This window comes from Salmo salar, chromosome ssa22 (genome assembly GCF_905237065.1).
Source record: "Salmo salar chromosome ssa22, Ssal_v3.1, whole genome shotgun sequence".
In the NCBI taxonomy this organism is placed as follows: domain Eukaryota; kingdom Metazoa; phylum Chordata; class Actinopteri; order Salmoniformes; family Salmonidae; genus Salmo; species Salmo salar.
In genome coordinates, this window is record NC_059463.1 from 58633326 (window position 1) to 58647007 (window position 13682).

Below are 13682 nucleotides of genomic sequence, written 5' to 3' on the forward strand. Positions count from 1 at the left end.
GTGTGTGTGTGTGTGTGTGTGTGTGTGTGTGTGTGTGTGTGTGTGTGTGTGTGTGTGTGTGTGTGTGTGTGTGTGTGTGTGTGTGTGTGTGTGTGTGTGTGAACCTGTGGTTGTGCCTCCCTCCCTCCAGCCTGATTCTTCCCAGATGTTTCCTGTGAGACTGCAAGGTCACACACACACAGTGAGAGAGAGAGAGGCTCCACTTACTCAGTGAGTTGAAGCAGAAATATAAACCAAACCCAGCCCATCAACAGTTGTGGGGTTTCTTCTCAAACAAACGACACTGAAACACAATTGTGAGAAAAAGCTCTGGGGTTTTATTGCTCCCTAGGCCATTTTCACACACAAGACACTCTCTTTGCCTCTGAATAAAGTATTCTAGCTAACTAACATTGTTCTCTTATGAAGTGCAGTCCAACCCTATATCTGTCAGCAAGAGAGGGTAACAATTCAACAGTCATCTATGAGTGAACAAACAGGAACTTGTAAAATGAATCACTTTGCTGTTCTATGAGAGGCGTGATGAATAACTTAACAACTATAAAGACCAGTGGACTTTCGGGGTTTTCTCAGACTGTCAGGAAAGTAGTTAGTGTAACTAAAGAACTACAAAGCAACGTAGTCACATTAACATATGGGTTAGTATTCTGTCACATTAACATATGGGTTAGTATTCTGTCACATTAACATATGGGTTAGTATTCTGTCACATTAACATATGGGTTAGTATTCTGTCACATTAACATATGGGTTAGTATTCTGTCACATTAACATATGGGTTAGTATTCTGTCACATTAACATATAGGTTAGTATTCTGTCACATTAACATATGGGTTAGTATTCTGTCACATTAACATATGGGTTAGTATTCTGTCACATTAACATATGGGTTAGTATTCTGTCACATTAACATATGGGTTAGTATTCTGTCACATTAACATATGGGTTAGTATTCTGTCACATTAACATATGGGTTAGTATTCTGTCACATTAACATATGGGTTAGTATTCTGTCACATTAACATATGGGTTAGTATTCTGTCACATTAACATATAGGTTAGTATTCTGTCACATTAACATATAGGTTAGTATTCTGTCACATTAACATATGGGTTAGTATTCTTTCTCAACATAGTCACATTAACATATGGGTTAGTATTCTGTCACATTAACATATGGGTTAGTATTCTGTCTCAACATAGTCACATTAACATATGGGTTAGTATTCTGTCTCAGCATAGTCACATTAACATATGGGTTAGTATTCTGTCACATTAACATATGGGTAAGTATTCTGTCTCAGCATAGTCACATTAACATATGGGTTAGTATTCTGTCACATTAACATATGGGTTAGTATTCTGTCTCAACGTAGTCACATTAACATATGGGTTAGTACCCTGTCTCAGCATAGTCACATTAACATATGGGTTAGTACTCTTGTCTCAGCGTAGTGACATTAACATATGGGTCAGTATTCTGTCTCAACGTAGTCACATTAACATATGGGTTAGTATTCTGTCTCAGCGTAGTCACATTAACATATGGGTCAGTATTCTGTCTCAACATAGTCACATTAACATATGGGTTAGTATTCTGTCTCAACATAGTCACATTAACATATGGGTTAGTATTCTGTCTCAGCATAGTCACATTAACATATGGGTTAGTATTCTGTCTCAGCATAGTCACATTAACATATGGGTTAGTATTCTGTCTCAGCATAGTCACATTAACATATGGGTTAGTATTCTGTCACATTAACATATGGGTTAGTATTCTGTCTCAGCATAGTCACATTAACATATGGGTTAGTATTCTGTCACATTAACATATGAGTTAGTATTCTGTCACATTAACATATGGGTTAGTATTCTGTCTCAACGTAGTCACATTAACATATGGGTTAGTACTCTGTCTCAGCATAGTCACATTAACATATGCATTAGTATTCTGTCACATTAACATATGGGTTAGTATTCTGTCTCAACGTAGTCACATTAACATATGGGTTAGTACTCTGTCTCAGCATTGTTCATTAACATATGGGTTAGTATTCTGTCACATTAACATATGGGTTAGTATTCTGTCTCAATGTAGTCACATTAACATATGGGCTAGTACTCTGTCTCAGCATTGTTCATTAACATATGGGTTTGTACTCTGTCTCAGCATTGTTCATTAACATATGGGTTTGTACTCTGTCTCAGCATTGTTCATTAACATATGGGTTAGTACTCTGTCACATTAACATATGGGTTAGTACTCTGTCTCAGCATTGTTCATTAACATATGGGTTAGTACTCTGTCTCAGCATTGTTCATTAACATATGGGCTAGTACTCTGTCTCAGCATTGTTCATTAACATATGGGTTAGTACTCTGTCACATTAACATATGGCTTAGTATTCTGTCACATTAACATATGGCTTAGTATTCTGTCACATTAACATATGGGTTAGTACTCTGTCACATTAACATATGGGTTAGTACTCTGTCTCAGCATTGTTCATTAACATGGGTTAGTACTCTGTCTCATTAACATATGGGTTAGTACTCTGTCACATTAACATATGGGTTAGTACTCTGTCTCAGCATTGTTCATTAACATGGGTTAGTACTCTGTCTCATTAACATATGGGTTAGTACTCTGTCACATTAACATATGGGTTAGTACTCTGTCTCAGCATTGTTCATTAATATATGAGTTTGTACTCTGTCTCAGCATTGTTCATTAACATATGGGTTAGTATTCTGTCACATTAACATATGGGTTAGTACTCTGTCTCATTAACATATGGGTTAGTACTCTGTCTCATTAACATATGGGTTAGTACTCTGTCTCATTAACATATGGGTTAGTACTCTGTCTCATTAACATATGGGTTAGTACTCTGTCTCATTAACATATGGGTTAGTACTCTGTCTCATTAACATATGGGTTAGTATTCTGTCTCATTAACATATGGGTTAGTACTCTGTCTCATTAACATATGGGTTAGTACTCTGTCTCATTAACATATGGGTTAGTACTCTGTCTCATTAACATATGGGTTAGTACTCTGTCTCATTAACATATGGGTTAGTATTCTGTCTCATTAACATATGGGTTAGTACTCTGTCTCATTAACATATGGGTTAGTACTCTGTCTCATTAACATATGGGTTAGTACTCTGTCTCATTAACATATGGGTTAGTATTCTGTCTCATTAACATATGGGTTAGTACTCTGTCTCATTAACATATGGGTTAGTATTCTGTCTCATTAACATATGGGCTAGTACGTGGGGTTGACTCAAAGACGGTGACATTAGAACTGCTACAGTAAAACACTGATTAAAGCTGCAGTCTGGGATTTTGGAAGTCACTTAATGGTCGTTTTATATCTTGGTGTTTTTCCCAATCGCAGCTGTAGACCGGAGTGTGTTTTAATGTTGTACCAGAACGTATTACTTCATCATTTATGTGTTGCAGGTTGGTTTTTATTCTGTAATTAATGGATGACTGAATAAAACCTGTGGGTTCTGCCACCACACAACCACTAATAACACCCTGTATATAAGCCAACGTCTAGTAAATAACAGTCATATCCAGGACTACACAGCATCTCACTTTATCTAGTGACTGACCATACATGCAGTGATCTATAGTAATCTCCCAACTCTCGCTTTCTCTCTCTCCGAATGTCTGTCTCTCTCTCACTCTCTCTCTCTCTCTCTGAGTTCAATTCAAAGGTCTTTTTTGGGAAACATATGTTTACATTGCCAAACCAAATGGAATAGACATTGAACAAAAGGGAAATAAGCAAAGGAAACATTAGCAAATATTAGAACAGTTTTAAAATAATATAGACATTTCAAATGTTACATTATTGGCTTTGTACACGGTTGTAACAATGTGCAAGAAGTTGAAGTATGAAAGGGAAAATAAATAAAGGTTGTATTTACAATGTTTGTCTTCCACTGGTTGCCCTTTTCTCATGGCAACGTGCCACATCTTGCTGTTGTGATTACACACTGCGGTATTTCGCCTATTTTCGCCATATTGGAGTTTATCAATGTTTGATTTGTTTTCAAATTCTTGGGGGAAATCTGTGTCTCTAATATGGTCATACATTTGGCAGGAGGTTAGGAAGTGCAGCTCAGTTTCCACCTCATTTTGTGGGCAGTGTGCACATAGCCTGTCTTCTCTTGAGAGCCAAGTCTGCCTTCTGCGGCCTTTCTCAATAGCAAGGCTATGCTCACTGAGTCTGTACCTAGTCAAAGCTTTCCTTAATTTTGGGTCAGTCACGGTGGTCAGGTATTCTGCCACTGTGTACTCTCTGTTTAGGGCCAAATAGCATTCTAGTTCGCTCTGTTATTGATTCTTTCCAGTGTGTCAAATATGTGTGTACATACACATGTGTGTGTGTGTGTGTGTGTGTGTGTGTGTGTGTGTGTGTGTGTGTGTGTGTGTGTGTGTGTGTGTGTATATATATGTATGTGTGTGTATATGTGTGTATATATATATATATACATACATACATACATACATACATACATACATACATACATACATACATAATGTGTGTGTGTGTGTATATATATATATGTGTGTATGTATACGTGTGTGTGTATACATATGTATGTACAGTGAGGGGGAAAAAGTATTTGATCCCCTGCTGATTTTGTACGTTTGCCCACTGACAAAGAAATGATCAGTCTATAATTTTAATGGTAGGTTTATTTGAACAGTGAGAGACAGAATAACAACAAAAATATCCAGAAAAACGCATGTCAGAAATGTTATAAATTATTTGCATTTTAATGAGGGAAATAAGTATTTGACCCCTTTGCAAAACATGACTTAGTACTTGGTGGTAAAACCCTTGTTGGCAATCACAGAGGTCAGACGTTTCTTGTAGTTGGCCACCAGGTTTGGACACATCTCAGGAGGGATTTTGTCCCACTCCTCTTTGCAGATCTTCTCCAAGTCATTAAGGTTTCGAGGCTGACGTTTGGCAACTCGAACCTTCAGCTCCCTCCACAGATTTTCTATGGGATTAAGGTCTGGAGACTGGCTAGGCCACTCCAGGACCTTAATGTGCTTCTTCTTGAGCCACTCCTTTGTTGCCTTGGCCGTGTGTTTTGGGTCATTGTCATGCTGGAATACCCATCCACGACCCATTTTCAATGCCCTGGCTGAGGGAAGGAGGTTCTCACCCAAGAATTGACGTTACATGGCCCCGTCCATCGTCCCTTTGATGCGGTGAAGTTGTCCTGTCCCCTTAGCAGAAAAACACCCCCAAAGCATAATGTTTCCACCTCCATGTTTGACGGTGGGGATGATGTTTTTGGGGTCATAGGCAGCATTCCTCCTCCTCCAAACACGGCGAGTTGAGTTGATGCCAAAGAGCTCCATTTTGGTCTCATCTGACCACAACACTTTCACCCTGTTGTCCTCTGAATCATTCAGATGTTCATTGGCAAACTTCAGACGGGCATGTATATGTGCTTTCTTGAGCAGGGGGACCTTGCGGGCGCTGTAGGATTTCAGCCCTTCACGGCGTAGTGTGTTACCAATTGTTTTCTTGGTAACTATGGTCCCAGCTGCCTTGAGATCATTGACAAGATTCTCCCGTGTAGTTCTGGGCTGATTCCTCACCGTTCTCATGATCATTGCAACTCCACGAGGTGAGATCTTATATATGTGTGTGTGTGTGTGTGTGTGTTAGAGGGTGGTGCTCAAGCTGCATCCGTGTCTCACCCCACAGATCCAAGGATAGAAATCTGTGTTTTTATTGCTCATTTTATCTGCGCACTTGTTGTTTGTGTACATTTACTTTTTGTCATATGCTTAACCCCCAAAACCGCTTCCCATCCATTTGTATAGCAGACCCTCATGCCAAATTGAGTCAAAGGCGTTATTTTTTATTTATTTTTTTAAAGGGTGTGCAGGGTGTATACGTGGTCTTGTAGTACAGTCATTTTTATTTCTCTCTCTCTCTCTTTCTGAAATTAAATTTAAGATAAACTTCAGAAAATGTCTTACTATTGCTGGTGAGGTCCATTAGGTTTGTGTCTCCAAGCAGTGAAAGGTTTAGTAGAGAACAGTTCTAGTGAAAAGGCTGCTACAACTTGCCCAGATTAGACCTTCTGTTTTCCCTCCCTCCCCCTAGACAGCACCTTGCCAAGTTTGGGAGGCCCCAGCCAGTCTTTCTATTGGTAGGATGCTGGGTTTGGATTCTAGCCACCCCCAGAACCTCCCAGCCTTCCCTATACCCTAGCCAGCCACAGCCCTCCCTGTCCACACCCCATTCACAACCCTCTTTATCAAAACAAATGCAGCTTCATGTTTTCACATGAAGTTGATTTACATACATACATACATCTACCACTTTTCTGTAAAGGTTGGAGTGAAAGGGGGAGGTGATGTTTCTCCTCTTCTGTGGTCTGCTGTTTCAGCTTGCTGGGTGACGTTGAAGAGCCCAGGGAGAAAACCGAGACAGGACATGTTGAGACTCCTCTCTCTAGGGAACACTAATAACATGGAGGGAGTACTCTCAATACTCTACTTACTCTCAGTACTCTACTTACTCTCAGTACTCTACTTAGCTCTACTTAGTCTCAGTACTCTACTTACACTCAGTACTCTCAGTACTCTACTTAGCTCTACTTAGTCTCAGTACTCTACTTAACTCTACTTAGTCTCAGTACTCTACTTAACTCTACTTAGTCTCAGTACTCTACTTACTCTCAATACTCTACTTACTCTCAGTACTCTACTTACTCTCAGTACTCTACTTAGCTCTACTTAGTCTCAGTACTCTACTTACACTCAGTACTCTCAGTACTCTACTTAGCTCTACTTAGTCTCAGTACTCTACTTAACTCTACTTAGTCTCAGTACTCTACTTAACTCTACTTAGTCTCAGTACTCTACTTACCCTCAGTACTCTCAGTACTCTACTTAACTCTACTCTACTTACTCTCAGTACTCTACTTAGCTCTACTTACTCTCAGTACTCTACTTAACTCTACTTAACTCTACTCTACTTACTCTCAGTACTCTACTTAACTCTACTTACTCTCAGTACTCTACTTAACTCTACTTAACTCTGCTCTACTTAATCTCAGTACTCTACTTAACTCTGCTCTACTTACTCTCAGTACTCTACTTAACTCTGCTCTACTTACTCTCAGTACTCTACTTAACTCTGCTCTACTTACCCTCAGTACTCTACTTAACTCTACTTACTCTCAGTACTCTACTTAACTCTACTCTACTTACTCTCAGTACTCTACTTAACTCTGCTCTACTTACTCTCAGTACTCTACTTAACTCTGCTCTACTTACCCTCAGTACTCTACTTAACTCTACTTAACTCTGCTCTACTTACTCTCAGTACTCTACTTAGCTCTACTTAGTCTCAGTACTCTACTTAACTCTACTTACTCTCAGTACTCTACTTAACTCTGCTCGACTTACCCTCAGTACTCTACTTAACTCTGCTCTACTTACTCTCAGTACTCTACTTAACTCTACTCTACTTACTCTCAGTACTCTACTTAACTCTGCTCTACTTACCCTCAGTACTCTACTTAACTCTACTTACTCTCAGTACTCTACTTAACTCTACTCTACTTACTCTCAGTACTCTACTTAACTCTGCTCTACTTACTCTCAGTACTCTACTTAACTCTGCTCTACTTACTCTCAGTACTCTACTTAACTCTACTCTACTTACCCTCAGTACTCTACTTAACTCTGCTCTACTTACTCTCAGTACTCTACTTAACTCTATTAATCCAAACTGGGAGGTTATTTTAATGTAGTGCTAAACATTGACAACAACAAACCCCAGTTTTTGGAAATATTTTCATGGACAGGCTATGGTCTGTATTTGAGCCTCTAGGTGGAACAAATAAGGTGGAACAAACAGAATGCATTATTTTGAGCGCAAGTCAAGTCTCCTCCACCAAACTGAAGCTAGTTGGTGGCTGTTGACTCGTAGGGGCCTGTAGGGAATAGGGTGCCTGTAGGGACTTAGCCTAAAGACAGAGGAAGCATGCTGGGGAGGTGTACTGAGGGAGAAGGCTGAGAGTGTAGACCAGGCCAGTTTACTACTGGTAGAAATACCCTGGAAACTGCAGAAAGTAGGAGAGAGCGGGGGAGAGGAAGGAAGCAGTGCAGTTCATTCTCTCATTGCTAGTGTCACATGTATATACTACCTCTCTCTCTCTCTCTAAACCCCCCTCTCTCTCTCTCTCTCTCTACACCCTTCTCTCTCTCTACACTCTCTCTCTAAACCCCCCTCTCTCTCTCTACACCCTTCTCTCTCTCTACACTCTCTCTCTAAACCCCCCTCTCTCTCTCTACACCCTCCTCTGTCTCTACACTCTCTCTCTAAACCCCCCCTCTCTCTCTCTCTCTCTCTACACCCTCCTCTCTCTACTCTCTCTCTACACTCTCTCTCTCTCCCTCTCTCTCTCTTTACACCTCTCTCTCTACACCTCTCTCTCTCTCTACACCCTCCTCTCTCTCTACTCTCTCTCTCTTTACACCTCTCTCTCTACACCCTCCTCTCTCTCTCTACACTCTCTCTCTACACTCTCTCTCTACACTCTCCTCTCTACACTCTCCTCTCTCTCCCTCTCTTTACACCCTCCTCTCTCTCCCTCTCTCTACACTCTCCCCCTCTCCCTCTCTCTCCCTCTCTCTCTACACCCTCCTCTCTCTCTCTCCCTCTCTCTCTCCACCCCACCCTCAGCTGACCAGATTTGTTATGGTGTGAAATAAAGACGTGTGTGTTGGCTGGGGGGAAGTGGTAGAGGTAACAGTGGACTGACTGCAGATGCTTTCCTCAACACTCTAGTGTTCTAGTTGTTTTGTTGCCTTGTGGAAGAATAGACCTCCTAATTTAGTCACATGTAGCTGTCTGCTAATGGGTCTGTCGTAACATGTATCAATAGGGCTCATTGTTTTCCAATTTAAACGGTGTTTTCCCTTGTTTTTACCCAATCTTAACGTTCCCTTGTATTGTTGTGGTGCTGTTCTGAAATATAGCTGAAGTGGTGTGTGTTAAAGCAGGGAGTTTTCCAACCTCTCCTCGGGGGGAATATTCCACAGCTAGCACACCCGATTTTAACTTGTCAACTAATTAATCAAACCCTTGACTACGTGATTCAGGTGAGTTAGTTCAGGGCTACGACAACATAGTGAAACATCAGGGAGTCCCAGAGGAGAGGTTTTAAAGTAGAGTTGAACATGACCTTGACCTGGTGCAGTATGGGAGTGTTTTAATTATATGAAACCTTTATTTAACTAGGCAAGTCAGTTAAAAACAAATTCTTATTTACGATAATGGCCTACACCGGCCAAACCCGGACGACGCTGTGCCACGTTGTGCCCCAACTTATGGGACTCCCAATCACGGCCGGTTGTGATACAGCCTGGGTTCGAACCAGGGTGTCTGTAGTGACGCCTCAAGCACTGAGACGCAGTGCCTTAGACCGCTGCGCCACTCGGGAGCCCAAAAGAGAGTGTGGAAGTTAATCTGTGGGTATTTGAGCTGGGCAGCCCCTAACTGGGCCTCTTGTCTAAAGGCAGTGGCCAGGAGGAGACTGCTACACAAGGCGGGGCTGGGACACAGACTGCCTGACAGACCGACAGACCGACAGACAGACTGCCTGCCTCCTTGGCTTGTACTGGGAAACACACCACTATAGTGACACTGACATAACACAGGAAATACAGTCAGTTATCAGCTAGGACTTGCTGTAACATGACGACTTGCTGTAACGTGACGACTTGCTGTAACGTGACGACTTCCTGTAATATGACGACATGCTGTAACATGACTTTTAGTGCTGCAGAAATGTTTTGGTACCCTTCCCCAGATCTGTGCCTCGACTCAATCCTGTCTCGGAGCTCTACGGACAATTCCGTCGACCTCATGGCTTGGTTTTTGCTCTGACATGCACTGTCAACTGTGGGACCTTTTATAGACAGGTGTGTGCCTTTCCAAATCATGTCCAATCAATTGAATTTACCACAGCAAATATTTCTAAAAACCAGTTTTTGCTTTGTCATTATGGGGTATTGTGTGTACATAGATTAGGAAAATGCAACAATTTCAAAGATTTGACTGAGTTACAGTTCATACTGTACCAGTGAAACGTTTGGACACACCTTCTCATTTCAGGGTTTTTCTTTATTTGTACTATTTTCTACATTGTAGAGTAATAGTTAACACATCAACACTATGAAATAACACATATGGAATCATATAGTAACCGAAAAAAAGTGTTAAACAAATCAAAATATATTTTACATTCTTCAAAGTTGCCACCCTTTGCCTTGATGACAGCTTTGCAGACTCTTGGAATTCTCTCAACCAGTTTCATGAGGAATGTTTTGCCAACAGTCTTGAAGGAGTTCCCACATATGCTGAGCAATTGTTGGCTGCTTTTCCTTCACTCTGCAGTCCAACTCATCCCAAACCATCATATATTTGTTCAGTGTACATACACTGTGTACAAAAGATTAGCAACACCTGCTCTTTACATGACAGACTTACCAAATGAATCCAGGTGAAAGCTATGATCCCTTATTGATGTCACTTGTTAAATTCCCTTCAAATCAATGTAGATGAAGGGGAGGAGACATGATTAAAGAAGGATTTTTAAGCCTTGAGACAATTGAGACAAGGATTGTTTGTGTGCCATTCAGAGAGTGAATGGGAAAGCCAAAAGATTTAAGTGCCTTTGAACTGGGCATGGTAGTAGGTGCCAGACGCACCGGTTTGTGTCAAGAACTGCACCGCTGCTGGGTTTTTCCACATTGAACAGTTTCCTGTGTGTATCAAGAATGGTGTTTTTTAATTGTATTTTTTTAGGGCATGAAAAAAACGAATGGTGTGTTTGACTCCCTCCCACTATGCCAAGCCCTCTGTATTAATAGCTGTGCTGCTGTGACTACCTGGGGCCCATAGCTGTGCTGCTGTGACTACCTGGGGCCCATAGCTGTGCTGCTGTGACTACCTGGGGCCCATAGCTGTGCTCCATGGCCCTCCCCCTGTTCTCCTTCTTGTTCTCCTTCTTCTCCTCCTCGTACAATCCCCTCTTGTTCTTCTGGGTCCTGTTCACCAGGCACCAAACAGAAGAAAAAACCTCACAGGGAGGGGACAACCTGAGCTCGTTCAATAACAAGTGTAAAAATGTTTTCCGTTGCCCTATTGAATTACCTTTTTCTTCTTCGTCTGTCTTAGAGGGGTTGGAATAAAACAGAAGACAAGTTTCCATTGGACAATAAAAGTTATCATCTTTTTCCTACTCTCACAGAGGCAAGCCTTCCAACGGAAACTATCGTAGTTCCAAGGACCCAAGGGACCGCAGCCGCAGCCCCATAGAGAGAGCCGCCGCCCCCTCCATGGGTCTCCATGGAAACCACCACCTGTACGCCCCCCACCACCACATGCCCAGCCTGGCCATGGACCAGCCTCTCGCCCTGACTAAAAACAACATGGACGCCGCCCGCACTCTCGCCATCTCGCCCACCGTCAGTCCTGTGGAACGCCAGCAGGTAGAGAGAGAGACACACACACACACACACACACACACACACACACACACACAGTCTTTCAAAGCTCAGAACATGCAGGTAAAAAGTTGTCTTCAAACCACATGCAAAAGGCATAAACATGTTTGTGTGTGTGTGTGTGTTTAGAATCGTCCGTCAGTGATAACGTGCGCTCCGGCCAACAACCGTAACTGTAACCTGTCTCACAACGGCTGTTCCAACAACCTGCCTAACAACTATAGCAGGAGACCAGCCAGCAACTGTAAGTACTATACTATGATATATGATACACATTATATGTACATGTATGCTGTAAGTAGCATACTATAGTTCCATATTATACCATACTACTACCAGTACAGAACCACAAGATCTTGCCAACAACAGATGGTCGCCTCGCTTCAAGTCCTTAGGAAACTATGCAGTATTCCGTTTTTTTTAATGTATTATTTCTTACATTGTTACCCCAGGAAATCTTAAGTCTTATTACATACAGCCGGGAAGAACTATTGGACATAAGAGCGATGTCAACTTACCAACATTACGACCAGGAATACGACTTTCCCGAAGAGGATCCTCTGTTCGGACCACCACCCAGGACAGTGGATCTAATCCCAGGAGCCGACCCAAAACAACGTCGATGCAGAAGAGGCAGACTGAGCGGTCTTCTGGTCAGGCTCTGTAGACGGGCACATCACCCACCGCTTCCGAGTATACTACTCGCCAATGTCCAGTCTCTGGACAACAAGGTAGACGAAATTAGAGCAAGGGTTGCCTTCCAGAGAGACATCAGAGATTGTAACATTCTCTGTTTCACGGAAAGATGGATCTCTCGGGATACGTTGTCAGTCGGTTCAGCCACCGCGCTTCTTCATGCGTCGACAGAGATGAACACCTCTCTGGGAAGAAGAAGGGCGGGGGTGAATGCTTTATGATTAACGACTCATGGTGTAATCACAATAACATACAGGAACTTGAAATGATGACTCCTTGCTGTCCCCAGTCCACCTGGCCGTGCTGCTGCTCCAGTTTCAACTGTTCTGCCTGCGGCTATGGAACCCTGACCTGTTCACCGGACGTGCTTGTTGCACCCTCGACAACTACTATGATTATTATTATTTGACCATGCTGGTCATTTATGAACATTTTAACATTTTAACATTTTGACCATGTTCTGTTTTAATATCCACCCTGCACAGCCAGAAGAGGACTGGCCACCCCTCATAGCCTGGTTCCTCTCTAGGTTTCTTCCTAGGTTTTTGGCCTTTCTAGGGAGTTTTTCCTAGGGAGTTTTTCCTAGCCACCGTGCTTCTTTCACATGCTTTGCTTGCTGTTTGGGGTTTTAGGCTGGGTTTCTGTACAGCACTTTGAGAATATCAGCTGATGTACGAAGGGCTATATAAAAATAAATTTGATTTGAACTCAAGTCCTCCTGCTCAACCAACCTAGAATTCCTTACAATCAAATGTCGGCCATATTATCTCCCAAGAGAATTCTCGTCGGTTATCATCACAGCTGTTTATATACCCCATAAAGCGGACACCATGACGGCCCTCAAGGAACTTCACTGGACTCTATGTAAACTGGAAACCATATATCTTGAGGCTGCATTTATTGTAGCTGGGGATTTTAACAAAGCAAATTTGAGAACAAGGCTACCTAAATTCTATCAGCATATTGATTGCAGCACTCGCGTGAGCAATACACTCGATCACTGCTACTCTAACTTCAGCGACGCATACAAGGCCCTCCCTTTGGGCAAATCCGACCACAACTCCATCTTGCTCCTACCGTCTTATAGGCAGAAACTCAAACAGGATGTACCAGTGACTAGAACCATTCAACGCTGGTCTGACCAATCGGAATCCACGCTTCAAGGTTGTTTTGATCACGCGGACTGGGATATGTTCCGGTCAGCCTCAGAGGAAAAACATTGATCTATACGCTGACTCAGTGAGTGAGTTTTTATAAGGAAGTGTATAGGAGATGTTGTACCCACTGTGACTATTAAAACCTACCCTGACCAGAAACCGTGAATGGATGGCGGCATTTGCACAAAATTGAAAGTGCGAACCACCGCATTTAACCATGGAAAAAGGACTGGGAATATGGCCGAATATA

The 13682-nt window shown here is 42.1% G+C and overlaps 1 protein-coding gene across 2 annotated transcripts in view; it reads left to right on the forward strand.

Annotated features, from left to right (window-relative positions):
* Positions 1 to 13682, forward strand: part of vgll4b (vestigial-like family member 4b) — a 192360-nt gene that overhangs the window by 169954 nt on the left and 8724 nt on the right. For both annotated transcript variants that reach the window (XM_045705821.1, XM_014168352.2), the window contains 2 exons: positions 11324 to 11564; positions 11709 to 11823. In XM_045705821.1, the coding sequence (XP_045561777.1) occupies positions 11324 to 11564; positions 11709 to 11823 (356 nt within the window). The remainder of the gene's footprint in view (positions 1 to 11323; positions 11565 to 11708; positions 11824 to 13682) is intronic.